The 26140-nt window shown below is 34.6% G+C and overlaps 1 protein-coding gene across 3 annotated transcripts in view; it reads right to left on the bottom strand.

Moving 5' to 3' along the window:
• The window catches only part of LOC129229653 (nicotinamide/nicotinic acid mononucleotide adenylyltransferase 1-like), a 45300-nt gene extending 28083 nt beyond the window's left edge, over positions 1-17217 (bottom strand). For all 3 annotated transcript variants that reach the window (XM_054864011.1, XM_054864009.1, XM_054864010.1), the window contains exons 1-3: positions 17067-17217; positions 14114-14270; positions 9068-9219 (exon numbers count right to left, since the gene is read on the bottom strand). In XM_054864011.1, coding sequence (XP_054719986.1) covers positions 9068-9219; positions 14114-14270; positions 17067-17145 — 388 coding nt within the window. In that variant the 5' untranslated portion in view covers positions 17146-17217. The remainder of the gene's footprint in view (positions 1-9067; positions 9220-14113; positions 14271-17066) is intronic.
• Positions 17218-26140: the final 8923 nt, after the last annotated feature.

Below are 26140 nucleotides of genomic sequence, written 5' to 3'. Positions count from 1 at the left end.
GTTTGTAGCATGGGGGTGTGCACCTCGAAGCGATTTTTCAAAAATTCGATTTTTTTTTTCAATTTTAAGAACAGTTTCTGGAGCAAAATTATCATAAGATGGACGAGTTAATTACGAAATTATCATGACGTGGAACCGTAACATGGGAAGAGCGAATGAACATAGCCAATGGGCGAGAAATTCATCATCCATTATTTGTAAATATACAAGCTAATCAAATGACCTTTTAATTTTCTCCCACGGGCAAAGTCCTACGGGTACCGCTAGTTTCAAAATAAAACTGCTTCTAAATTCTTAAGCTAATTAAAATTTTCAGTACGTTAGTAGATTTGGGAAAATTGTCGGAATTGCCTCATCTTACAAAAAAGTTTTTCCCCGAGGAATCAAAACTTCCTCACCATTTATAATATACTTAAAATGCGTTGCAATAAAATGTTTTTCAAAATGCAGAGCACAAATTGAGCAATATTTATCAAAAACTTTATCTAACCTGGGAATTAACGAGTTCCACTTTAGCTTTCTTCATCTGCTGGAGCTTTAAAAAGCATAACTTTTTCCTTGCATGTTTTGTGCGCACTTTTGCATCCTGGTACGAAACAAGATGAAGCTTTATTTCTTCCAATGTTCAACTTTGATGCCTCCATTAAAAGCTTTAAACACTGTTTCATGAAATATTCACGAAATAAAGGTAAAAAAGAGAAACGCGGAACTAAATTGTAACAAAATCCTGCGTCTACTAATGTTAACACCGCGAAATTGAACGTGCACCTCGACTGCACTGCCATCTAGCGGTTTTCATACAATTCGTCTTCAAGAATCGCGGGGAAAAAAGCGCCAGTCGGCACACTTCTCTTTCTAGGCACTATAATTACGTATGGATGAGTTTGGCCATTTTTGAGCCCCTCCCCCCATGTAAGGGTACATAAGGTTTTTCAAACCCCTCCCTCTATTCTTACGTAAGATTCCATTTCGTTTTTCGAAATACAGTAGAAGACCGTTATAACGCCGACCTGTATAACGCAATTCTCTATAAACCGCACTACTTTTCAGAAGTAAACAATAGGTTTTGAAGTTTGAAAAATCCCTCTGTTTTGCTTTGCAAACATAATATTGTTAGACAAAGAAAATTTTGAAAGTTTTTCATGTTTCCATCTTATTTCAAAGCTTTTAAATTGAAAATTAGTACTCATAGTAAACAGAAAATACCAGATGGTTCTTGAAAATGCAGCTGTTATGCAAACCATGAAGCTAGCAGAACTACGGGATTTTGTTTGTGAAATATATTTATTTGTGAATAACTAATTGTAATATTGGTGCTTTAATAATCATTGCAGATTAAACTCATTCTGAAGTGCTAATATATAGATATATTCTGAATATTAGTTTCAAAATTTGTGAAATGATCTATATAATGTAAAAACCTGTATAACGCAAAAGCTCTGGTCCCAAGGTGTGCATTATAGCGGTCTTCTACTGTAATGAAATAACTAATCTAATATCACTGGAATCAAAATTTAATTCATTATTATTAAATTAAACCTTTTTGTGTGATGAAATATTTACTAAAAAGTTGGAATCTAGACTGAATGCGTTTTCGACATTTTTTTTTGTATAAGATGCGATAGTAGTTAAAAATAAAACATGCTATTTATAGTGCAATTCTTTTATTATGTTTTACATTATTAATTCTTCATAAAACAAATAAAAAACAGTCATCCTAATACGTTTTTATTTTCCAGACGCAAATGAAACATCGGCTTGGAAAATACTGCGTAAGAATGCGTTTGAACCCCCCCCCCCCCAAAGTATGTAGACATTTTTCCAACCCCACGCCCTCGGGACCCTTACGTAATTGATGAATGGTCCGTAAAGACATCCAGTAATGTCCTTACATCCACAATCTCACTATTTTGCGTTGAAAAAAGGGTTCCTTGAAACCCCGAAACACGTGTCTGCAGTGATCTGTATATTTGGGCTCTAAAACGTTTGTTATTGCCTATTACACTTCAGGGGTGCCCACAGGGGGGGATTATGGCGCAAGTTGCGCCATCAAAATTTTTGGGGGGGATTTTTTTTCGGATGTTTTAATTTTCTTAGGAACATGAAATTTTTGATTTTTGGAAGGAAAAAATATTTAAACTTATTCAACAAGAAATAGATGCATAAGTAATACTTTTTTCACGTACTCTTTCCAAAATTTAATACCCGTCTCTCTTTTCAATAAAGGGAACATCAAAGACGGGATGGAGTTGGTGCCTGTTTTAAAGCTTGATCAGACGATTTGCTTTCTATTTAATTTATTATAAATCTTCCGGAAGTAGCTCTATTCTGATGATAAATACGTGTGACAATGATGAGAGGGAGAGAGATCAAAAATGACTAAAATAAAAAGTTTTCCCCTCTTAATTTTTGTTTGTAATAATTCTGACCACTATAAACTGGTCTTTCATTGATTCATTTGCACTTTGACAATCGTTAAGAACTAGTTTCGAAGTTTGTCAATAACATATTTTTAATCCTTCTAATCGACAATTCTATAGTTTTTTTCATAAACTAGCTGAAGCATATGTAGAATTTTACTTTACTATCATCTTCTCTACCATTTTTAAACTGATTGGTTCAAATTATCATTAGATGATTTTTATTAAAACTTTCAGTGATGTTGGTTTTCACTGATGGAAGCAGAACAGTCTTTTCTTAAGGTGTTTTAATTATTTTTCGTAAATCATTTTTAGTTTCTTCTATATCTGATATCCATAGAAGGATATTTGATTCGTTAAAATTCTCGAGTCCTGATTTTCAATATGTACTAAATAGCTGAATCCATTTTTAAGGATTTCCGAAGAATATCTGTCACATGGTATCTGTAGCTATCCATCCTTTTTGACTATGTAACTTCAATTTTGGAAAACTTTCAAGAGAGCTCCCCTCACTGTAACGCCCGAATAACACCATCTTTATCATTAAGAGTCATCTAAAACTGCGTTTTTAGAACTGCAATTTTGAAAAATTTATAAGAGAGAACCCTTGATTCCTCCCCCTCTCTCCTTAACACAATCAAAGACAATCCTAGAATTGATTTTTTTGGAGTATCTATTTCGAAAAACTGCCGGTTGAATGGCACCGAAACTCACCTTCCATCAATATCAGGACCGACGCCAAGGGAGGGGAGGGGTGCTACAATCCCCCCCCCCCAGTTTTTAATAAGTGGGGCCGCCAATTTACTTTTGGCGATGTAACAAACGAAGAAAAAGGAAAACTCTTCGTTGTTTTAAAAAAAAATAGTAAGTACAATTGAACAACTGAAATAATAGAGACAAAAAGTATTTTTTCAGTTAAATTTGAATGGAAAATGTAATGTTACAATACAATTTAGGAACATCCATGATTCTCTTTAATTAAGATTATCAAAGTAAGGGCCGCAGAAATGTGCGCTTCAAACATTTTTAACGCAAAAAATTGTATTCAGTGCAATATTCACTAGGCCGCAGAGTGGGTATGTCTGACTAATCGGAAACTATGGGCCTGACTCAAAATAAAGTATTGTGCATGAGAAAAATAAACATAATAGGAGGGAGAACCGGTGTCAAAACTAACATGGTGCACGCCTTGTCTCTCGGCGACCCTGGTTATACAAAACCATGCTTCATGATTCTTCAGTTTAAAAAAAAAAAAAGATAAATAGATAGGATGGCTTCATAGGGACCGCCGAAACATTCCCATATGTAATTTTTTTGATGAAAAATATTGTTCTGAAAATCGTTGCTAAGTGGAGAAAAATGACTGAGTCGCCGAAATATATTTGAAACAAAGAGAGACAGAGAAAATACAGTTTAATGCTAAGAGAAATTCAAAGTATTGTGATGAATGATCACACCAGAAGTTCTAAATGTTTGAACGTAAAAATCGTAAGTAAATCAAAACTTAATCAAGAGATACAGGAGGAACATTTAAAATAAAATGAAGTGGAATAAATAGGACATATCGCAAAAAATTACCAGATCCGTTCGAAATGTTAAAAGTTCTTTTTCTGGGGCCGCAGACGCTTGTATTTCAAGAAAACAAAAATATCAGGCTGCATATTGACAATTTTACTATGGAAAATATAAACAAATAATCGTGTTTGGCAAAGGAAAATTGGAAAAAAGTATTACCACAATATGTTTATCAATAATTAAAATTTAAAATGAAGACAGGGACGTATAGCCAAGCTGAGGTGGAGAACTCCAATTCCTTCTTTTTACGTCCCCAAAGTTGGTCAGGAATTGAGTTTTTAAAACTTAGACCTTGAAAAAATTCCGGGAATACGTTCTCAAATCCCATTTCTTGCCCTAACGTCATTAAAGATGGCCTGCACATGAGTATTTAGGGCTGCAGTTTCGAAAACCATGAGAGTTTTCCCAACGTAACCCCCGAGAAATGCCCTCTAAATTAATCAATCAACATCATTCATGGCCGAATAAATTTCGTCTTTTGGACTTAAATTTAAAAAAAAACTCCCTGAGGTCTCCCGAACCTGTCCTTTTCCTAATATTACTAAAGATCCTCAAAAATTTTATTGTTAAGGATTCAGAAAATTTTTCGTGGGAGATCTCCCAAACCCCCCACCCCTCTAACAGTATTTAAAATAGCCTACGATTGCGTTAATTTAATTTCAACTTTGAAAAATTTTCAGGGGAGGACTCCAAATCTCTCCACCCATTAACTTTAGCATTATCAAAAATCTTCTAAAACTACGTTTTCTACAGATCAGAAATTTTTCGAGAGAATGCACCCCTCTCTCTCCCGCCAACATTACCGAAAAACGTCTTAAATCTCGTTTTTAGTGCTTCAATTTCGAAACATTTCTGTGCGCGAGCCCCTTCAAGACTCCCCTCCCCCCTCCTCCTTCAGTGAAGTAAGTTCAGTAAAGCTTAAACTACGTTTTCGGAGCTTTAATTTCAAGGAACTGGCGGTGCACTCCATTTTAACAAAAAAGTCAACAACCACATTTTAAAGCTTTCATTTTTCAAAAACTTTGGAGGGATGGCGTTCGCATCTCTATTCTTCATAATATCACTATAAATCGTCTAAAACTGCATTTTTCGAACTGCAATTTTCAAATTTTTCCCGGGGGAGAGCCCCCGGACCCCCCTTTATCTGACACAATCAGAAATAATTCACAATTGCGTGCTCGGAACGTGAAGAAGTTTGAAAATTTATCAGCGGATGACTCCGAATCTCTTCCCCCTGTAACATCACCATAGATCGTCTAAATCCGAGTTTTTCAACCAACAATCTTGAAAAATTGCCGAGGGAGAGCCCCCGGACCCCTCTCATAGTCAAATATAACGTACATTGTGTTTTGGGAACATAAACTTGGGTAAAAAATATCGAGAGAGGATATATTGGACCTCCTCTCTACTTCCTATCCAAGTTAAAATATAGTCTAAAACTGCGTTCTTATATCTTCAATTTCGAAAAAATGCCAGGAGGTAGCCCTCCGACACCCCATATTTCTGATTGAATTTTTTCCTTACAATTAAATTTATATTGCTAGTACTAAGGTAGAGTAAATTGAGTATCCCTGCTAAACCAGAAACCAAATCTCTCCCTCTGCATATTGTAACATGCGTTTGAAACAATTAAGGGGCCACGAAATGCGTACATCCCCCCCCCCCCCCAAAGTTTTCTAACCTAGCCACGGCCCTGATCAAGATCTATCAAAACTGCATTTTTACATAAAGCTACAAGTTCGAAAATTTAAGTGGAGCGCCACTCTCCCTTCCCCCATTCTCGTCACCATTATTAAAGATCGTCTTAAATTTCATTTTCTAGGCTTCAGTTTCGAGAAAATTCCGGGAGAGCTTCACAAAACTCTTTCTCTTAACGTCACAAAGGTCGGCTACAATTGTAATTTTAGAGGATCAATTTCAGAAAACTGCTTGTCCCCTTACCATAGATAGCCTAAAATAGGGTTTTTAAGACTTTTATCCTGAAAATTTTCCGGGGGCGAGCCCCCGAATCTCTTTTTTCCCTAATATTACCACAGATAGTCAAAAACTGCGTTTTTAGAACTACAATTTTGAAAACTTATCGGAGGACAGCCCCCGAACTCGCCCCTCCCCCTAACACTACAACTGCGTTTTTGAAGTTTCAATATTGAAAAATTACCGGAAAGAGGTCATCGAACCTTTTATGCCCCAAACATCACCAGAGATCGTCTAAAACTGGTTATAAAACTACATTTTCGAAAAATTTCCGCGGGAGACACCCCCCGGACCCCGTAGCTAAGTGACTTATATTTCCGTTTCAAGGTTCATGTTACATACATCTAGTAATGACTCCATTCCTTAACAGGAAAATAAATCCACTCTCCCTGTAATTATTCATACGTTTGAAAAAAAAAAGGGTGCAGCAAAACTCAGGGGTCTCGAAAACTTGTTTACTCAAGGTCCACGTTGTAAATTTTGGGAAAGCGAGGCGGAACAATCCAACAGTATTTAAGTTCAAATTATATTTGTAAGGGGTAGCCTCCCCCCCTCCCGTGAATTCGACTAGAAATTAGATACTTTAGAAACTTATGTTTAACCCTATTCGAAAGCGAGAAATTTTTTGGGGGGGAATTTGCGCCAGTGAGCTTGGGGGGGATGGGCACCCCTGTTACACTTGTATTATTACCCAATAGTATAGTTGAAGGTGAACGTAAGGGGGAAGACGTCCCCTCAGGTTTTCAACTTAAGTATTCCCCCTTTTTACCTGAACTATAATTTAATGCCTTTCAAGTTAGAACCTTATTAGCGCCTCCAACCTTTACTTCCACCACCGTGACACACAACACGTGTCTCCCACAGACCCGTCCATGTGTTCATTCATTAACACCTTTCGCTAAAAACATATCATTAGACTACCAAGGCATCCCAAAGAATCATTTGATAATCAAGCATTCAACAGTATACATTCAATTATAACACTATTCGAATGAAACATCCGAAAGGAAATTATTTGATTGTAATACCATTTAGATCGCAAGGGAATCTATTCCTCAAGTGTGCTGGCACACTTTTTAAAATTAGGGATCCTCTCTCCCCCTCAAGAAGGACACTCAATAAAAAAGACTAACGTCCATTAGGAATTTCAATGGCGCAGTCTGCGCAATGACCCACCTCCCCTGTGGGTTCCTCAGCGCAGCCCGTCTTTCTGGGGGAAGGGTTAAAAGGGTTCAATGCAAATTTTTTCGGAAGACAGAAAAAAACCATGCTCATTCTTCATAAGTAAAATCATTAACTTTTCAAAGCCAGCCCTTTGACCCCCTAAATGACGGATCCGCTCCTGCAACTAAAACATTTCAGAAGCAGGGGTGCCCACCCGCCCAGAGGTCAAGCCTCCCCCCCCCCCACCCTCAATAATGCAGAGACCCCCCCCCCCAAAAAAATGAGAAAAATACCTCTTAAAACACCCCCTAAAGATGTCAATAGCACAGTCTGCGCCATGACCCCCCCCCCCCTCCATAGGTGGGCACCCTTGTCAGAAGTCAACTACATTGAGAGGTTCATTTGATTATCAAATCGATCGAAGAATACACTGCTCGAGTGATTGACATCTCGAGAACTCAAGATCTCGAGAACTCAACATCTCCAAAACTCAACATTTCGAGAAGTTCAAAGCGAGAACTCGAGCAGTTGATCGCTCGAGCACTCGGAAAGTGACAATCGAGAACTCGAGAAGTTTATCGCTCGAGAACTCGAAAAGTGGTAATCGAGAACTCGAGAAGTTCATCGCTCGAGAACTCGAGAAGTGATAATCGAGTTCTCGAATGATCTTGAATAATCAAGTGATTCGATTATGAGAACTCGATTATGCCCATCACTAGTACTTATTCATTTCTTACATATCCCTTGTTACATATATCTCTCTTTTCCTTTGTCCTCAAAAAAACGATATCTAAAAATATAATATAAACATTGCTTTAAGTTTGACATCATATAGAGAAACAAAAATTCCCAGGAGAAAAGCCTTTTCTTCCTTTTTCAATCAACTAACAAAACTGGTATGTATTCCATCCATCTAAATTTGTTGCAGTTTGAGCTGCAACTTTCAATTTGTATTCCACCATAAATAATTTTTTTTTTCAAAAGGACAATAGGGAAGTTGCAACCTATTAAATGTTCCTATTTTGACCATTGGATATTGTTAATTGACCCTCAAAACTAAAAAATTCACCATTGCCAAATTTTAAAACACCTTGATTGATTTTTAATGAATTGTTAAAAATCAACGCTCAAAAGTGCGCTCTTCTGAAACGTCACGAGCTTACATCACAGGACACTAATGGGCAGCCTTCTGCCGAAGATCCCTTGTTTTTGCTACAGACATTTTGAGCGCGTTAATATTTTTACTTTTTAGATATTCAATAATCCTTTTGAACACACTATGGAGGCTGGATTTGTTAAAGCACAATCTAATGATCTTCCTCAAGTAACATCAATGATGGTATTTGAATACTTCCGAGAGGATGAGAGGTTTAATGTTCCAGAAACCCGAGGAGTTTACGTTTCATCTTCGAAGCTAACTACACTTCCTTCGGCTTTTCCTTGTCAGCTAAGTCCAGCGAAAGAGAGCATTACGTCACTTCCTGTGCCATTTGACGTCACAATCGCTTGAAGCTTAAAAATTAATTTAAAAAACTACTTATCCTATCGCAAAAAATTTTTCACCTATGATGTTCATACATGTTACTCTATCATTTAAAAATAAAATTGAAAAATTGAAAACTTCCCTATTGGTAAGCTAACAACAGAGAAATACTGTATACCATACCAAAACTTTCAAGAAGGGAGGACGCATTGAAATAGTCTAAAGGTGCATCCTGGTGTGATATATGTTTGATAAAGAGTATAATTCATGTTAGAAAATATAATTATCACAAGTTACTTTTTAATGTTACTTTTTAATTACGCTATATATTGTGTGTATACAATGGTCAATTTTATTGCTTTTTAGAGAAAAATTGCATTTTTTTTTCAAAAATAAGTCTGTGAGATACAAATTATCATTTTAGAATTTAGAATAATACTTAGGCACTCACAATTTAAATTTTCAACATCCAATTTTTGTTTCTTTGTAGCAGTAGCAGCAGAGTTGTTGGTATTTGTGATTGAATTCAAAATGTTTTGATGATGCTCCAATACTCTTAAAGTTGGGATCCAAGAAGTTTGGTCACTCTCCCAGCAATCTAATCTAAAATAATTTCAAAAAATTACAAATAAATATGTAATTAATATTGAAAGCCACTTGGCTTCTAATAATTGAAACTAAACCCCCACTTTTAGTTTTAGGTTTAAGTTCCTGTTTATTGCCTACAGGTCAGCATTTGGTTCTTCTGCTCCAATGCAATTCTGTAATTCTGTTTCTCTTTCCAAAATTAATGGTGTCCGAAACTCAAAGTTCTAGTACTAAACCAAATTTTATTCAAAACTTAAATGCAAACATTTAAAATGATAGCTCAGTCATATTTTTCTTTACCACATTTCTAAAGTTTCACAAAAAGTACATTTTTTAATTTTTTTAAATGGGGTTACTGATAATAAAAAAAAGACACATTCAGCAGCACTTTTTGGTTTCATATTCATATTTTTCATGAAAAATACTTTAAAAAATTACATTTATTTTTCTTTTCAACTCCTTATGATATTATCCTAAATTTGTTTTCATTTGATGGTAAAAATTCTTGTGACCTCTAATTTTTCCCCCCTATGTTACTCACACCTTATTCTCAATATCATAATTAGAATTTGTTGCTTAAATATTGACCAAAACAGCAATTAATGCATTGCTCAACTTAAATAGCCATTTTTTCACATGTGATGCAGTGAGAAGCAAAGGGATGGAAGTGACAAAATTAAAAATTTGGAGACAACCAATACAAATGGTCTAGGTGAACCTCTCCCCTGCAGTGGCACTGACTCCATGGGGCCTGAGGGGGCCCGAGCCCCCTCAAAAGTATTTTTGAGGGGGCGGAGCCCCGAGAAATAAATCAAGAAAATTATTAGTTATATTATGCTTTCTAAACTCATAAATTTAACTTTTATTTTCTTTGTTTGAAGATAGTTTTTCTCGTAAAATACATTCAGTAACAAGTTAAAACAAATAATTACTGCGGTAGTAAGCAGGTTAACTGAAAATGAGTGGTGTGAATAATGATAGTGTTACGGTGCTGCAAGCACACTCAGAATTTGTCCCAGTGTGCGAACTTACTGGTCAAGTCAGTTGCTGGTGGGCAGCGCTACGACGCGCTCATCTAAGTGTTGCTCATCTGGAAAGAATATACTAAGGTTTGATTTGTATATTAAATGAGAGGCGTGATAGTTTTGAATGCTTTTGGGTTTGTTTAAAAGAAAAACATTCACAAAATGAACAAATTCAACATCCTTTGTTTCCTCAGAATCGACGTATACCAAAGAAGTATGAAAACAATGAAACCAGCTCACCTCACACTTCCAAAATCCCGAAGTACTACAAGGCAATACATTGATGAAGTTTGCGAAATGGCGCAATCTTGCATTATTGTGCGGTTTACATCAACTAAACTCCCACAAGTCATTGCAGTTGAACAAGAGTGCTTGCTTTTGTTAAACAGAGGTGAAACAAATTTTGAAAAATCAACTGTTTTTCAAAAATGACCTAGACATTGAGAGACTGCGTTTACATTTGAATATGTTAGCCGATACCACTAATGAAAAAAAAACTGGTCTTAAAAAACATATGTAAATTAAATTACCTTTTCACAAAAAATACTGTGCATGTTTATATTTATTTTTTCCTTTTTTCAAAGCCAAAAAATGTTTCAGGCTTGTCGAGTTTTGGGGTTCGAATGTTCATTATATAACTTTAAAATGCTTTAAAACTCACTATTTTTCATCTCAATTTTAGAAAATTTCCCACTGCAAGACCCTTTAGTATGCCCCCCCCCCCCCACATCCACACACACAAACAATATTTTTTTTTTAGTTGGCGTCTCTGGGAGTGCCCTTCTATGCAAGTCCTACCTTTTTCAATGCCTAGCTACGGCACTGCACGGCTCCCTGTAAAAAAGAACAAAAAAATGTCTCTTACTAAGACAAGTGACATGATCTAGTTGAAGCAGAAAAATTCCATACCAATTTTTAGATTGTTTTACTTTGAAAACGCCATGTCACATTTGTTTGTTTAAATTATACACACCAGAAAATATGTAAATTGGCATTTTCAAGGAAGAAAATTCTGACCTTTATTGGAGGGGGGGGGGGAACCTCCGTGGAAGTACATAACCCCCTAAGCCCCCGGTGATGTCTAGCCCCCCGCCCCAATAATTTTTGCATGTTGACGCCCCTGCTCCCCTGTCTTGGGGCAAGAAACAGTACTAGTAGCCCTGGTAGCAGCTGCTATACAGCATGATTTAGAAAAACTTTTCAATGAAAGTCTACCTAAGACAGCAACTTTAAACATGTTTTACTCAAAACTTGAAAAAATGTTCACTTACATCCCTTTGCTTCTCATTGCCTCATGTGTCATTTAGAAGAACATTATTTGAGAAAAAAGGAACTGTAGACCTAGGAGTTTTTTCAAACTGTGTTATTATCGAACTACATAAATGTTTCTGATTATTAATATGATTAAATATTAGATTTTCTGTTTAATCCATATTTAAACTTTTATAAGTCTGAGTTAAAAGAAAAAATCTACATACTTTTGCATTGTTTCCATGAAAACATAAATGCATGGGTCATTTTGAACATAATTTCATCCCCCGTGTTACTACCTCCCTATGTTACCATGATGTGGGTGACACAGGAGACAATAAAAGAACATCGTGGAGTAACCATTTAACTGTGACATACATTTCAGAAAAATAGATCCAAAAAATGGAGATTTTTTTGACTGTTTAATTTAGTTCTTTATTTTATTATAAAAGTTAGAAAATGATTTTTGATGACAAAAATAAAATTTTAAATGCAATAACTACCATACTTACAATTTTTACACACATGAAAAAGTAACGGATCATGTACATCTTATTCAATTAGAACAAATTAAACAAAGTTTTCAAGCTAAATGCAATATAACTAGTATAATATAATATAAAAACACAATAATATGATTTTCAATATATAAATTTTACAGTATGCTTTATGCTATATCCCAAAACATGGTACTATACACAAGTCCATATCACACCATTTAAAGTCACACAGAAGTCACAATGGTTGAAAAACTAGGACCACTAATACCATCTATTATGAAAATAGTGAATTAAGTAACCTTAAGTAGAAATAAATTCAGCTTGGGCTTCACAAAATAGAAAAGTTAATTTTTTGGTCTACTCAAAATCAGTTCCAGCATTGCAAAATCTGTACATAGTCACTGCCCAGACTGGATTCGCGCGACACAGGCAAGGGGTTTAACCTGTTGTATACATTAAATTTTAAAAGAGAAAAATTATTAAGTCTCAAGAACTAGAATTTATTTTAATGCACATTTAAGAGAATTAAATTAAGAACCTGATTGACGTTTTGATAACATTTCAAATTTTTTCAGATATTGAAACACAAAACAAAGCAAAGGAGGGGTAAAGGGCACATTTTTCTTCTCATTTAGACTATTTTGATTTCTATTAATGCATTTTTTGTTTCTTTTCAAGTTATCATAACATGAGTTCAGTTTTGGTCAGGACTGGCAAGTTTTTGATGGTTGGTGGTTTATCCGGTTTGAACCGCGGTTTTTAATGTTATGTCAAAAATTCCCTTTTTAGTTTTTGACATATTTCTTTTTAAACACTAGGGGGCTCTGCCCCCTACTCTCTGACGCTCACCAACCTCCAAAGATTGCTTTGCAATCTTATTTGATTCGCAAAGATTTAAATCATCAATTAGAAAAAAACAGATTAAAAACGCATTATGAGCAAGCTCCCTTTGGATCAAAAAGCACCCCTTCCCCTGGTTTCAAAATAAATTGTACCAACTTGCAAAGGCGTAAGGGCTAAGGGGCTCCTGAGCATTGCATAACTGCAGTTTTGTATATTTGAAAAGTCCCTTTCATATTCGTGGTGTCAAGTAATACATTTTGCTCTTTATCTTGGGGCAATTGAGTTAAGCCTAAGAGTTTCCGTTAAAACTGAAACTCTTAAAGTTTGTGAATAAGAAAGAAGAAACATGCGAATCGAAAAGACGTAATTATGGCAACGCCAAATAAAATATGGAATAATTTTAATGGGGATGATATTATTCGAACTTTACTTTTAACGGCTTGTAACTTTTTTCCTCTAGAGATAGAAACTTAGTGTTTCGACCATAGGTCAAGTTAGATCTGGAGTAAAAAAAGCCACTCTTTCCAGTGGTGTCAAAAAGAAAACTGTGGGACAATTCTTTCGCTTTTACTGATAAATTTAATCAAGAAAGTCGCGCCTAAATTTTAGTTAAGCCTACAAAAATTCGAGCTAAAAATGCAAATAACTCCCGCCGTATTTAAGTTAGAGCATTGAAACAAATTGTGTGGAACGCAGAAAATTCTACCCTTTTCAACGATATATAATATTAATATGTGCAAGTAATTTTTCAATCCTTTAACAGGCAATAATAGGCAATTTACACAAAATTTGAGCTTAAAAAATTAGTTACAAAAAAAACTAATTCGAATTAAAAAAAATAAAACCCCAGGTGCACATCCCCGGGGCTCGAAGCAATTTTGTACAAGATTTCAAGGCTGTAGGTGCTATGGGGCGTCCTGGACGCACGTCCGCCACAGACTTCCCTCCAGAATTTCTTTGAAACCTTACTTTAATTTATTATAAAGAGATTCAACATTTCCTGTTTTCCACAAAAATGTAACTGGTAAACTACATTTTAATTTGAAAAAAAAATCAATTTTTTCAGAATAAAACTGGAAAAATAAACTTTTTTCCCCCCACCACTTCGAAATCTACAGTAATCTCTACTCAACTTTAAAAAGATCACTTACATCTCTTAGCTTCTCACTACTTTGAAAATATTACTGAAATTCAATATATTTATATTAAATTCAGTAACATTCATTCACATAGGAAAAAAAACCCTTGCTTATCAATATGATAATTATTATATTAAATTACAAAGCATACTTGATCCAGTCATTGGAATGAAGTGCTAGATACACCATTTCACATCGATGCTTGGCTGGCAAGAGGCCTTTCTTACCATAAGCATCATTCACAGGGGATATAATGCCTCCAATAACTTGATAAATACCGGTGGAATGTAGGTAGTCTCTAGCAAGTTCTAATAAAATACAAGTTTATAATCTTAAGGAAGGAACTGACAGTTAAAAGTAATGTTGCTGGAATTTTTAAGCAAACAATTTATTAAATGTACAACATAATAAGGGAACAAATATCCACACTCAAATATAAGTTTGCAATTGAGATTTGTTAGCTTATGCTGGGTTCCAAACACATTTTAGCCATAGAAAAGGGTAAAAGAGGAATTAAATATAAAATGATCAATGGTAAAAAATTCTTTAAAGAAATGGTGAACAGTTTTACAAAATAGTTAGCAAGAGAGTAACATACTGCCCATTTGAACAATTCATAAATTATACACTTGATAAGAAATAAAATTGGAGCCCACTTTGCTGAGGATTTTCAAAGACTCATAAAAATATTTTCAAGGACTCCAGAACAATTATTTAACGCACTTCATTTGTACTTTCCTGTCTCTGATATTTTAGTACTTGATTGTAAATTTTTAGTCCTGTTCTAACTTTGCAAGAAACAGCTATTTTAAGAGTTTTTTTTTTTTTATAGATATTTTTATTAGTTTTTTTTATTAAAAGAAAAAGAAACTATAGATTATTCAGGACAACAACTTTGCTTCAGTTCCAAGGGGAGCAGAAAACAAAAAAAGGAATAGAGGTAGTGTTTTTTTTTTTTTTTTTCTGTGCTAAACAGATTGACAATATGCAGAAGAAGTAAGATAAAAGCTTGTAATAACAAAAGAATTTCCATAATACTGTGTTCGGAATTATATACATAGCAAGATATGAAATATGTGAGTCACAAATTTTTTTTAATATGTTTCAGAAACGTGAGAACCATTGTTTTTACATTTTTGGTGTAGGATGTAGCAAGCAGCTGAATTTGATATATATTGGCATTCCTTCTCCCTACTCCCTCCTATTTGTGTTTTGTAGCCACACTTTTCCAAATTTTCAAGGTTTTCAAGCAGCAGAAAATGAAACTTATCTTTTCAAGTACTTTTTTTGGCTCTCCTCTGATATGCCCCCCTCTTGGCGAGATTTTAATTTTTCGCTCGATACGAAAATCGCCAATAAGGCGATAACTTGGCAACCCTGGTTTTGCAACTTGAACGCTGGAAAGTAGTTTCTCGAAGTCTGTCTTTTTGCACGTGTCTGTGTGGTAGGAGGTAGGTGCTCATATGTTCCGCTCTTAGGGAGATTTTAAGTTGAATACTCTAAAATAAAGTTTCAATTCAAACTTTATTTTAGAGTATTCTTTTTCTTGTTGTTTTTTAATGTTAATTTAGTTGAATTTTCTATTTTAATTATGAGTTCGGTTTGTGATGTTGTCCAAATGTATCAATTGAAATTTTTGAATGAATCTTCTTTTTCTTTTTCGTCAGGTCGTCCAACGTTTGGACGTACCGGAGTCCTAAATAGATTTTTTATATATATATTTTATATTTAAATATTTTTGTAAAGTAATGATAATAAAAAATGGGATAATTTCCCTAAGAGCGGAACATATGTGCACTGCCTCACGTGAGGAAGTAAAAGAAAAGTAAAAAAGGTAAGTGAACATATTTTGAATTATTGTGTTTTTAGTGTGTTTCTGGTAGTTTGTATTTTGGTCTGGTTGGCATTTTTGTAGCACAAAAATGGTGTTAATTTCACATAAAATCTGTGACTTTATTGTATACTGAACGGAGGAGATCTGTGACTTATATCCGACTGTGATGTATATTAAAAGTCGGAGGGATAACGGACCGAGCGGCAGCGAGGTCCTGGCGAGCCCGAGGTCTCATAGTACTTTCGTAATGAGACCGAGGCAGGGCCGGCGAGCCGAGGTCTCATTACGAAAGTACTATGAGACCGAGGGCTCGTATCCCGGAGAAACAACGGAAAAAAATTAATGCATTAATTTCATTAAATAATTAATGACATAATTTGAATTTTTCCTGTTGGCGCTAAAAAAGCATCGCTAAGAACGATGTATGACATATGACGTCATACATAGTTTTCTTGGCGACGCTTTTTTGGCGCCAACAGGAAAAAGTCGCCAAGAGGGGGGTATATCAGATTTGTTCCCTTTTTTTTGGGGGGGGGCAAATCATGGTAAATTCTAGGATATGGGGGCCCCTAACAAAGCGGGGGCCCAAAGCTATAGCTTACTCAGCTTGTACGTAAATCCAGGCCTATATGTACTTTTCAACGTTGAGGGAAATCATTTCCCTGACATTTAAACCTTGTGTTTGATTGGTTTCCACTTTAAAGGCTTATGCATTTTTAATGATTATGTGATGTATTTTATGCATTTCTGGCAAAAACTACCCATTAGCATGGTTTGAAGTTAAAAAATGTCATTATGTAGAAAAGTTGCCAATCGGGGGATCATGCTAAAGCTGTTCTGATGAAATACTTTTTCTAGTTTATCACATATATAGGTCAAAAAATGTCTATTTTAAGATTGAACCATTTATTTCAAAATCCAGTCAAGCGGCAAACTCTAAAATTTTGAAAAAGCATTTTCACCTTCGTGTTAAATTTTTTCTATAAGGATTACAATGTTTCAAACTGAAAGGGAAACATATTTCGGTATATTTTTTTTTCAATAAATAATGTTGTAATCATCATTGAATAATTTAATATGGTGATATAGATGTTTTCCTAAAATTAGCAATTTTGTCACTTGACTGGTTTTTGAAATTTTCAATTCAATTCTAAAGACTAAAAACTAAGAATTTTGTTAGTTTTCCAAAATCATTAGGATTTGTCATATCGAGTATCTAAAAGTGACTCTCATGTATATATGATATTTCGATCAATTTTTGAAAACTTACCAAACATTCTGAGATGCATATTTGTAATAGGATTAAATGAACCACAACTAAGCAACATTATTCGAGTTTTAGTAGTCATCTTTAAAAATAAATGCCGTTAAATATCGGAATTTTGCAGACGATTTCTCAAGTAGACACGGTTCATCTCGAATTGTAAACAATACGAAACGAAACAGTTAAAAAAACCGTTAGGGATTTTAAAGCAGGCTTAAGTATCGAAAAAGAAATTAAAAAGGTGCTAGCTGAATCATTATAATGTATCTTAAAGATATTCTAAAACAATGCTACTTGATGATTATTTTTAATCGATAAATATCCCAAAATAAGAGATGCGGAAGACCTTATTATGGAATTATGCTTTGACCGTAACTGTATTAAGCATGTCTGAGCGTGTCTGACATCAGACGCCGTCCGTTAAATACAGCAAAATCCAGTCGCCATATTTGAAAAAAGTTGCTAGATTCTTTTGCTTATCGCCATATTTGGCGATAAGCAAAATGCAGCAATTCTTTTGATATAATCGTTACGGATCAAGTTAAGTTACTTCATTAATGGTGCACAGTTAAGAAAAACAAAACATTTAACAAAAACATTTTTTTATTTTTAATAATTTAAATATATTAGTTTATAATTGAACTTAAGAACCATTCGCAACTCCAACGAACTATAGGGGGCACTGCAGTCACTGTCTAATGGCCGACTTAAAAACTAAAACAAACGCATGTGGTAACGAAGAAAATGCTAAAGTGTTGTGATTTTTGTTCGTATGTATGATATTTTTCGCTTTGTTCTTTTTAAATTAATTTTCAAAGTCTTGTGTATATTCTGGCCCACGTAGAAAGAAATGAGAATTCAAGACAAATATTCTGACAAGAACAACAATTAATGCTAGAAAATTCAATATGACATTACAAATTATTATCGAAAGAAGATGATACTTCTTTGCCTTGCTTGGCTAGCGCTTATTCGGAACTCCAGCGCTCGAATACGCTACCTTGCGGTGATTTACAAAACTGCAAATGAAACTAAAACATTGCCACGTTGCGTTCCACGTGTGTCTGTTGACGTAAACACAGGCAGTTTGTTCTGAGTATTTATTAACGCAATCGATGTGTCTTAGTTTGCTTTCAGCTACAGAAATTAATTCGTCCCTTAGTAGTATTCTCGAGCTTCTCAAAATAATGTTAGTTTTCATTATTTCCTTAATAATTGGTGAAAGCGAAAATTCTGGATTAACAAACTTGGATAACGTTATACAAGGTAAAAAAATTTATTGTTTTGTATGAATTTGTAAGAATATGGGGTTTTTTTAATCTTAAATTAATTAAACTTACCATATTTTACAGCAGCATTTAGTTGGAATGGACAGTATGCAAAATATTTTCTTGAATATATTATCGTAGAACAAAATGAATAACCGAGAAAGAATTTACTTTATTCCTTTTATTCTCAGCTGAAGGTTTCGCCAAATTTGTTTAGGGTTATAGTTTTAGTATAGTGCGAGCAAAGTAGCCTTGGCGAGATTTCGCGTTTTTAGTTAAACCATTTTTAATTTTTATCATGAGTGGAATAAAATGGTAGTAAGATTACAGAATTCGATAAGTGAAAAGAAATAATGGTCAATCAATTGAAAAGAAAACTACCACCATATATCCGTGAGAATTTCGTTGATGATTTGCATAGCATGACACAATTAGATCGTAACTCAGAAATTAGAAAAATCAAAACAAAAATTTTTAAATTAACCGATTCGGGAATTCGAGAGAAATAACTAAGCTACAAATGGAAAACAATAAGTGCTAGCCAAGCAAGGCAAAAAAGTATCATCTTCTTTCGATAACAATTTGTAATGTCATATTGAATTTTCTAGCATATTAATTGTTATTCTTGTCAGGCCACAATTATTATTTAGTTTTATCAAGAATTGATAAATATCGAATTCAACATCGTGGAAATAGCTGCTTAGAACTACGAACTACGTAGTTTGCATTAATCTTTGACGTTTAGTAATGCTTCTTGAATTCTCATTTCTTTCTACGTGGGCCAGAATATCCACAAGACTTTGAAAATTAATTTAAAAAGAATAAAGCGAAAAAATCATACGTACGAACAAAAATCAGAACACTTTTAGCATTTTCTTCGTTACCATGTGCGTTTGATTTAGTTTTTAAGTCCGCCATTAGACAGTGACTTCAGTGCCCCCTATAGTTCGTTGGAGTTGCGAATTGTTTTGCATTTGTTGCTGAGTTATTTCTCTCGAATTCCCGAATCGGTTAATTTAAAATTTTTCTGTTTCGATTTTTCTAATTTCTGAGTTACGATTTAATTATGTCAAGTTATGCAAATCATCTACAGAATTCTTACGGATATATGGTGGTAGTTTTCTTTTCAGTTGATTGACCATTATGGTAACCGGTTGATCATAGAACGATTCGGTTAGTAACCAGTTACTTACCGGTCGACCGGTGAGTTTCGTCGAACGCAACCATAAAAATTAAAAATGGTTTAACTAAAAACGCGACATCTCGCCAAGGCTACTTTGCTCGCACAATACTAAAACTATAACCCTAAACAAATTTGGCGAAACCTTTCAGCTGAGAATAAAAGGAATAAAGTAAATTCTTTCTCGGAGGAACATTTTTCATTTTGTTCTACGATAATATTTTCAAGAAAATATTTTGCATACCGTCCATTCCAACTAAATGCTGCTGTAAAAGATGGTTAGTTAAATTAATTTAAGATTAAAAAAAACTCATATTATTACAAATTCATACAAAACAATAAAATTTTTTACCTTGTATAACGTTATCCAAGTTTGTTAATCCAGTTTTCGCTTTCACCATTTTCAATCAACTCATATTTTAGAAGGAAATAAGGAAAACTAACATTATTTTGAGAAGCTCGAGAATACTACTAAGGGACGAATTAATTTCTGTAGCTGAAAGCAAACTAAGACTCATCGATTGCGTTAATAAATACTCAGAACAAACTGCCTGTGTTTACGTCAACAGACACACGTGGAACGCAACGTGGCAATGTTTTAGTTTCATCGGCAGTTTTGTAAATCACCGCAAGGTGGCGTATTCGAGCGCTGGAGTTCCGAATTCCCAAATTGTGTTTTATTCATCCAATTCGTCTTAATTAATTTAAAAATATTTTTAATGTCAAATAAGAGGCAAATATGAAAAATTATTTTTAAATGCAGTTACTTGTTTTATTATAACTTCACCGTGAAATTTGGTTATATGTTAGTTGATTAATATACTTATGGTAAAGTCATATAGGGTCATAAACTTTTCATACATGGACTCTAATAACTCATAGGAGCTATTTGTACAAAGTCCCCCCCCCCCAAAAAAAGAGACACCATAAATGAAAGAAAAAAGACTCCTTTAAATACTCCCTCAATTCCCCCCCCCCCAAAAAATCAACGGCAAAGTTTGTGCCATGATCTGCAGGGGTGCCCATTCCTTCAAGAGTGTGATACCCCTCCCCCTCCCCCCCCAAAACGAAACCAAAATACCTGAAAAGAAAATTTTAATGGCAGCACAGTTCTGTCCCATGAACCCCCCCCCCCAACACATACAACCATGCCCGTCATATGGGTGATCAGGGACTCAATTGCCCTTTCCCCCTGGATTTTTGAAATGTTTCTGAAATTGGGCATTTTTGTACGAATTTGGTGGGGGTTTTTTTTAATTAAATGCATTGCACACAATCTGACCGATTCGAGCACCCCTCCCTCCATTTCAGAAAATTTGAAATGGTGGGCCTTTGAGACAAAAGACACACTGCTACAAACTTACATAATAAAGTGCTCGAATTAGTCAGAGCATGCATAAATCAAGGGCGGATCCAACTTCTGCTTTTAGAGGGGGTTATTCAGAAAAGGGGGGAAGGGTTCGTGTCACATTGCTCTTCTTGAGCTCAAATGGGGGGTACCCGTCCCCATCTGGAGCCGTTCCTTAATAAAATTTGCAATGGATAGCATATTTGCGCATTCTATACTTTGTTTAATATAAATTTCTCATTTCAGTACAAAGATAAATTTTTTGTTTTAATCAGATCAGTTTTTTTTTTTTTTTTTTTTGGTGAATTTATTTCTTTGTTTTTTCGCAGCCCAATGCAAATGAAATTCTAGAAAAAATTTTCGTTAGTAAACTCCTAAAAACCCATAGTTAAAAAAAATTTAATAAAATCGGAAAACATAATTTTGAACAGGCATCTCGTTTACAGGACCAATCTGTGAGCTCAGGGCCAAATTGCAACTGTTATTCCCTCCCCCGCCCCCTCCTCGACTGCCTGCATACGTAGACATTTGTATGTGTAATTTTACGGAGTAACTAAGAAAATATTTCCATTTTAAATTAGTAATAAAAAAGAAAGCTTCGATTATTATGAAAGGGCGTTTATTAAATACCTTCAATAAAGCATTGACATTTTCTCTGGTGGCTGGGCAGCTTATTAATTTTAAATATGGTCAAATTTGGCCCAATATCTACTAACGAAAATAATTTCAGGTATATAAATTAGTATCAAAGTCTCAAAAATCATATTCATCATACCAACATAAAGGTAGTGTTTGTTGAAAAAATTTCATCATTCTCTTCAAATTTTCTAACTTTCTGGTTGTGTCTTCACTTATTTAACAGATGCTCTTAACATGTGAAATCTACATTTTTAAATTAAAATTTATCTTTTTTTTTTCATATATTCAAAACTAGGGAATAGAAACGCGGACCATCGTTTTCCGAAAGTTTCACTTTTAGTTTAGATTCTATCCCATAGCGCAGGTGTTCCCAAACTTTTTCGATTCGCTGCAGCCTTAGAAGAAATATAATTTTTCGAGGCATCCCAGTCTTTATTTATCATATATGTGTACGAATGTTACCGTGGGCACTTCGTGACATCTTTTCGCGGATTAATCGGTAAAAATCGGCTGAAAAAGAAAAATTGTTAAAGTGGCCGCTGACCGATATGATAATGCATTGTCGCATCTCTACTCCGCACCAGGAAAAAAAATGACGTTGATATTCCGTTTAAATTCTTGAGTCACTAGAAAAAAAAAAAAAAATAAATAAATTAAAACTTTTATTTAAAAATTTTTCTCTCCATAAGGGAGAAAATGAATAAAATACACGTCATTTGAATCCCCAAAATGGGGGAGAAAATCAATAAAATATTTGTAAACTAATTAGTCTCTTTCATTTCTATTTAACTATATTATATTTTATCCTTTATTGTGCGGCCTCTTGACAGAATGTACTACATCGATCCCTTCCATTTTGGTGGAACTTAGAAGTATCAATCATGAATTTTAATCTCTTTTTGATATTTTCAGTTTGGCCCAGGTTCCATAGTTGTGGTACCCCCTTTGTTAGCAGAGTCATAAAAATATATTACTTTTTTCAATTTTTCAGAAAATTTGAAGTGATAAACTATTGTTACACAACAGTTTTTAATTTTAATCTATACACATTGTTTTTATCAATAAAAGATTAATTTGAAATTAAACCCTGCCAATGTTTGGAAAATAAACAAAATCTGGAAAACTAAGAAATTACAACAGAGAAAGCAAAAATGAGTGAGCTCTATTTACAATTCGTGTATTGATTTAAGAAAGGGAAAAGCATATCCTCTCTAATATATAAATAAGCATGTCCTTGATGAACATTGCATGACTGAGACAATTTCTCCCACTCATCAATTAGTCAGAAACTAATGCTTAGTTTCTCTAATTACTATTTCATTATACCTTTTATTAGTGTTCATTTTCAAAAGAGAAACATATCCTCTGTAATATATAAATATACAAACAATTGATGAACTGTATGTCTGAGACAATTTCTTCTACTCATATTTAATCAAACATAACTGAACTAATGCTTATCTGCTACATTAGCAACCAGATTTCACCTGATTAAAATGGCCCCTCCCCTTTCTGGCTTCTTCCTTATAGCAAAAATAAAGTATACTGATAAAATAATTAGTAGCGTTAATTAAATGAAATGTGATAAAATAAATAAAACTCTTGAAAAGCATATGTAGTGATGAAATGTAACTTGAGTGCGAAATTTGCTTACTGGAAAAAATTAATTAAGTTCATTTTTAAAATTCTTGAAAATTTGTTAATGATAAGTGTTATTTACTACTAAGAGTAAATTGATTGCAAGTTTTTAAATTAATTTTATAGGATGAAAATTGAAGACCTGATAATGTTTTGAAGAATATGAGGATTTGATTCCTGTCACTAATTGTGAAAAATTTCTAAGTTTAAAAATATCGGTAAAAAAAAAAAAAAAAACGATAAAGTAAAAACAAGCGAGAAAATGATCAAACTCTAAAATATACTAAAAAAATCGAAATCACGAAAAAATAATCTAAGTCTGAAATGCTTGAAATTAGTTAAAGACTAAAAAGTGAAGAAATAGTTAAAGACTAAAAATGTGAGAAAATAATTGAAAATAAACTTAGTAAGAAAAACTATGAAGTTCGAAAGGCATGCAAATAATCTAAGTTGTAAAAATGATAAAGTATGAAATGTATGAAAAAAAAATCAAAATTCGAAAAATATTTTAAGTGTAAATATGTATGAAAATACAATTGAACTCTTAAATGATGAAAAAAAAATAGTTTAAGTTGGAAAAATGATAAAGTCGAGTACACTTGTAAATAAATAAAAGATGCAAAAATAATTAAAGATTAAAAGGTATAAAAATAAACTAAGTCTACAAATTGCTAAAAATATGCAAAAGAGCTTTAAAATAGTCTAAGACCTAACTAGAAAAAAATAATCGAAATCCTAAATGTATGGATGTGAAAAATATTTCTAGTCTAAAAATGCATGAAAAAAAATCTAACTTGTGAAAAATATTCGAAGTCTGAAATGATTAAAAATAGTGAAAGACTAAAAATGTGAGAAAATAATCAAAGATTAAAAAACTTTAGAATAGTCTAATACTAAAACGGTAAAATAATCCTCGAACTCTAAAATGCTTGAAAATAAATCAAAACGCGTGAAAATATCCTCGTAAAAGTTTGTGAGAAAAAACGACTAAGTCCTGTATGACCGTAAATAAATAAAATTGGCGGCAAAATATCTAAAAACACGCGAAAATATCCTCGTAAAAGATTATGAGAAAAAGGTAATGAAGTCCGAAAACGCGGGGGAAAAAAATAAATGCGCGAAAATATCGTCGTAAAAGTTTGCAATGAAAAAATGACAAAGTTCGAAAACGCGCGAAAAACGACAAAATGCGCGAAAATACTTAAAACCGAAACTAAACCCTCTTAACCATTCACGATGCGAAAACCCCGTCATCTTCTACGGAGGTCACAGTCGGCTATCGGCAGGCGGTGGAGGGGGATCGGCAGGCGGCTATCGGGAGGCGGATTGCAGATGCATAGCCGCAGAGCCGCTTGCTGCAGCGAAACTCTCCTTTTTCCCCTACTCTTAAAAGCATAAAATGTAAATTTGTTTATCTGAGAAAAGTACTTACCTCCGAACTTTAAAATTTATTCCATGAGAAGCCCAACTTTTTTCTTCGCATGCAGGTTGTTCGGAAACTGAAATCGCTGACTCACTTTCATTCGGCAGACAGTTGCAATACTTAATTATATATATTTTTAATTGTCTCTACATTCCGGTACGAGGAAAGGATGAGATAAATACAACAGTATTGTACTCAAAAATGTGCATTCGAAGTTACATATTTCCTATTTCATCTGTTTCAGCCAGAGCACTACTGTTTACTTGTAAAATGCGCTGCTTTCAAAGTTTCGCGCCAAGTTCATAGATCGACGACTGGTGGCGTAACGAAGGGGGGGGGGAGGAGTTGTCTGGCCTGTTATCACGTGGGTCTCGAGTATTCCCCCCTTGTACCTGAACTATAATTTTAATACCTCCTCAAGTTAGAACCTTATAAGGGCCTCCAACCTTTACTTCCACCACCGAAACACACAACACATGTCTCCCACAGACCCGTCCATGTGTTCATTCATTAACACCTTTCGCTCAAAACATATCATTAGACTACCAAGCATCCCCAAAGAATCATTTGATGATCAAGCATTCAGCAGTATACATTCAATTATAACACTATTCGAATATGAAACATTCGAAAGGCAATTATTTGATTGTAATGCCATTTAGATCGCAAGGGTATCTATTCCTCAAGTGTGCTGGCACACTTTTTAAAATTAGGGATCCTCTCTCCCCCTCAAGAAGAACACTCCCTAAAAAAGTCTAACGTCCATCAGGAATTTCAATGGCGCAGTCTGCGCAATGACCCACCTCAACTGTGGGCTCCTCAGCGCAGCCCGTCTTTCTGGGGGAAGAGTTAAAAGGTTTCAATGCAATTTTTTTCGGAAGACAGAAAAAACCATGCTCATTCATAAGTAAAATCATTAACTTTTCAAAGCCAGCCCTTGACCGCCTAAATGACGGATCCGCCCCTGCAACTAAAACACTTCAGAAGCAAGGGTGCCCACCCGCCCTGAGGTCAAGCCCCCCGCCACCCTCAATATCGCACAGACCTCCCCCCAACAAATGAGAAAAATACCCCTTAAACCCCCCCCAAATGTCAATAGCACAGTCTGCGCCATGACCCCCCCCCCCTCCATAGGTGGGCACCCTTGTCAGAAGTCAACTATATTGAGAGGTTCATTCGATTATCAAATCGATCAAAGAATACACTGCTCGAGTGATTGACATCTCGAAAACTCAAGATCTCGAGAACTCAATATCTCGAGAACTAAATATCTCGAGAACTCAACATCTCGAGAACTCAACATCTCGAGAACTCAACATCTCGAGAAGTTCAAAGCGAGAACTCGAGCAGTTGATCGCTCGAGCACTCGGAAAGTGACAATCGAGAACTCGAACAGTTGATCGCTCGAGTTCTCAGAAAGTGATAATCGAGAACTCGAGAAGTTCATCGCTCGAGAACTCGAAAAGTGATAATCGGGAACTCGAGAAGTTCATCGCTCGAGAACTCGAAAAGCGATAATCGAGTACTCGAGAAGTTCATCGCACGAGAACTCGAGAAGTGATAATCGAGAACTCGTGGTAATCG

This window comes from Uloborus diversus, chromosome 9 (assembly GCF_026930045.1).
Source record: "Uloborus diversus isolate 005 chromosome 9, Udiv.v.3.1, whole genome shotgun sequence".
NCBI lineage: Eukaryota > Metazoa > Arthropoda > Arachnida > Araneae > Uloboridae > Uloborus > Uloborus diversus.
Note: the sequence above shows the minus strand (reverse complement) of the source record. Positions and strands in the feature narration are given on the sequence as shown.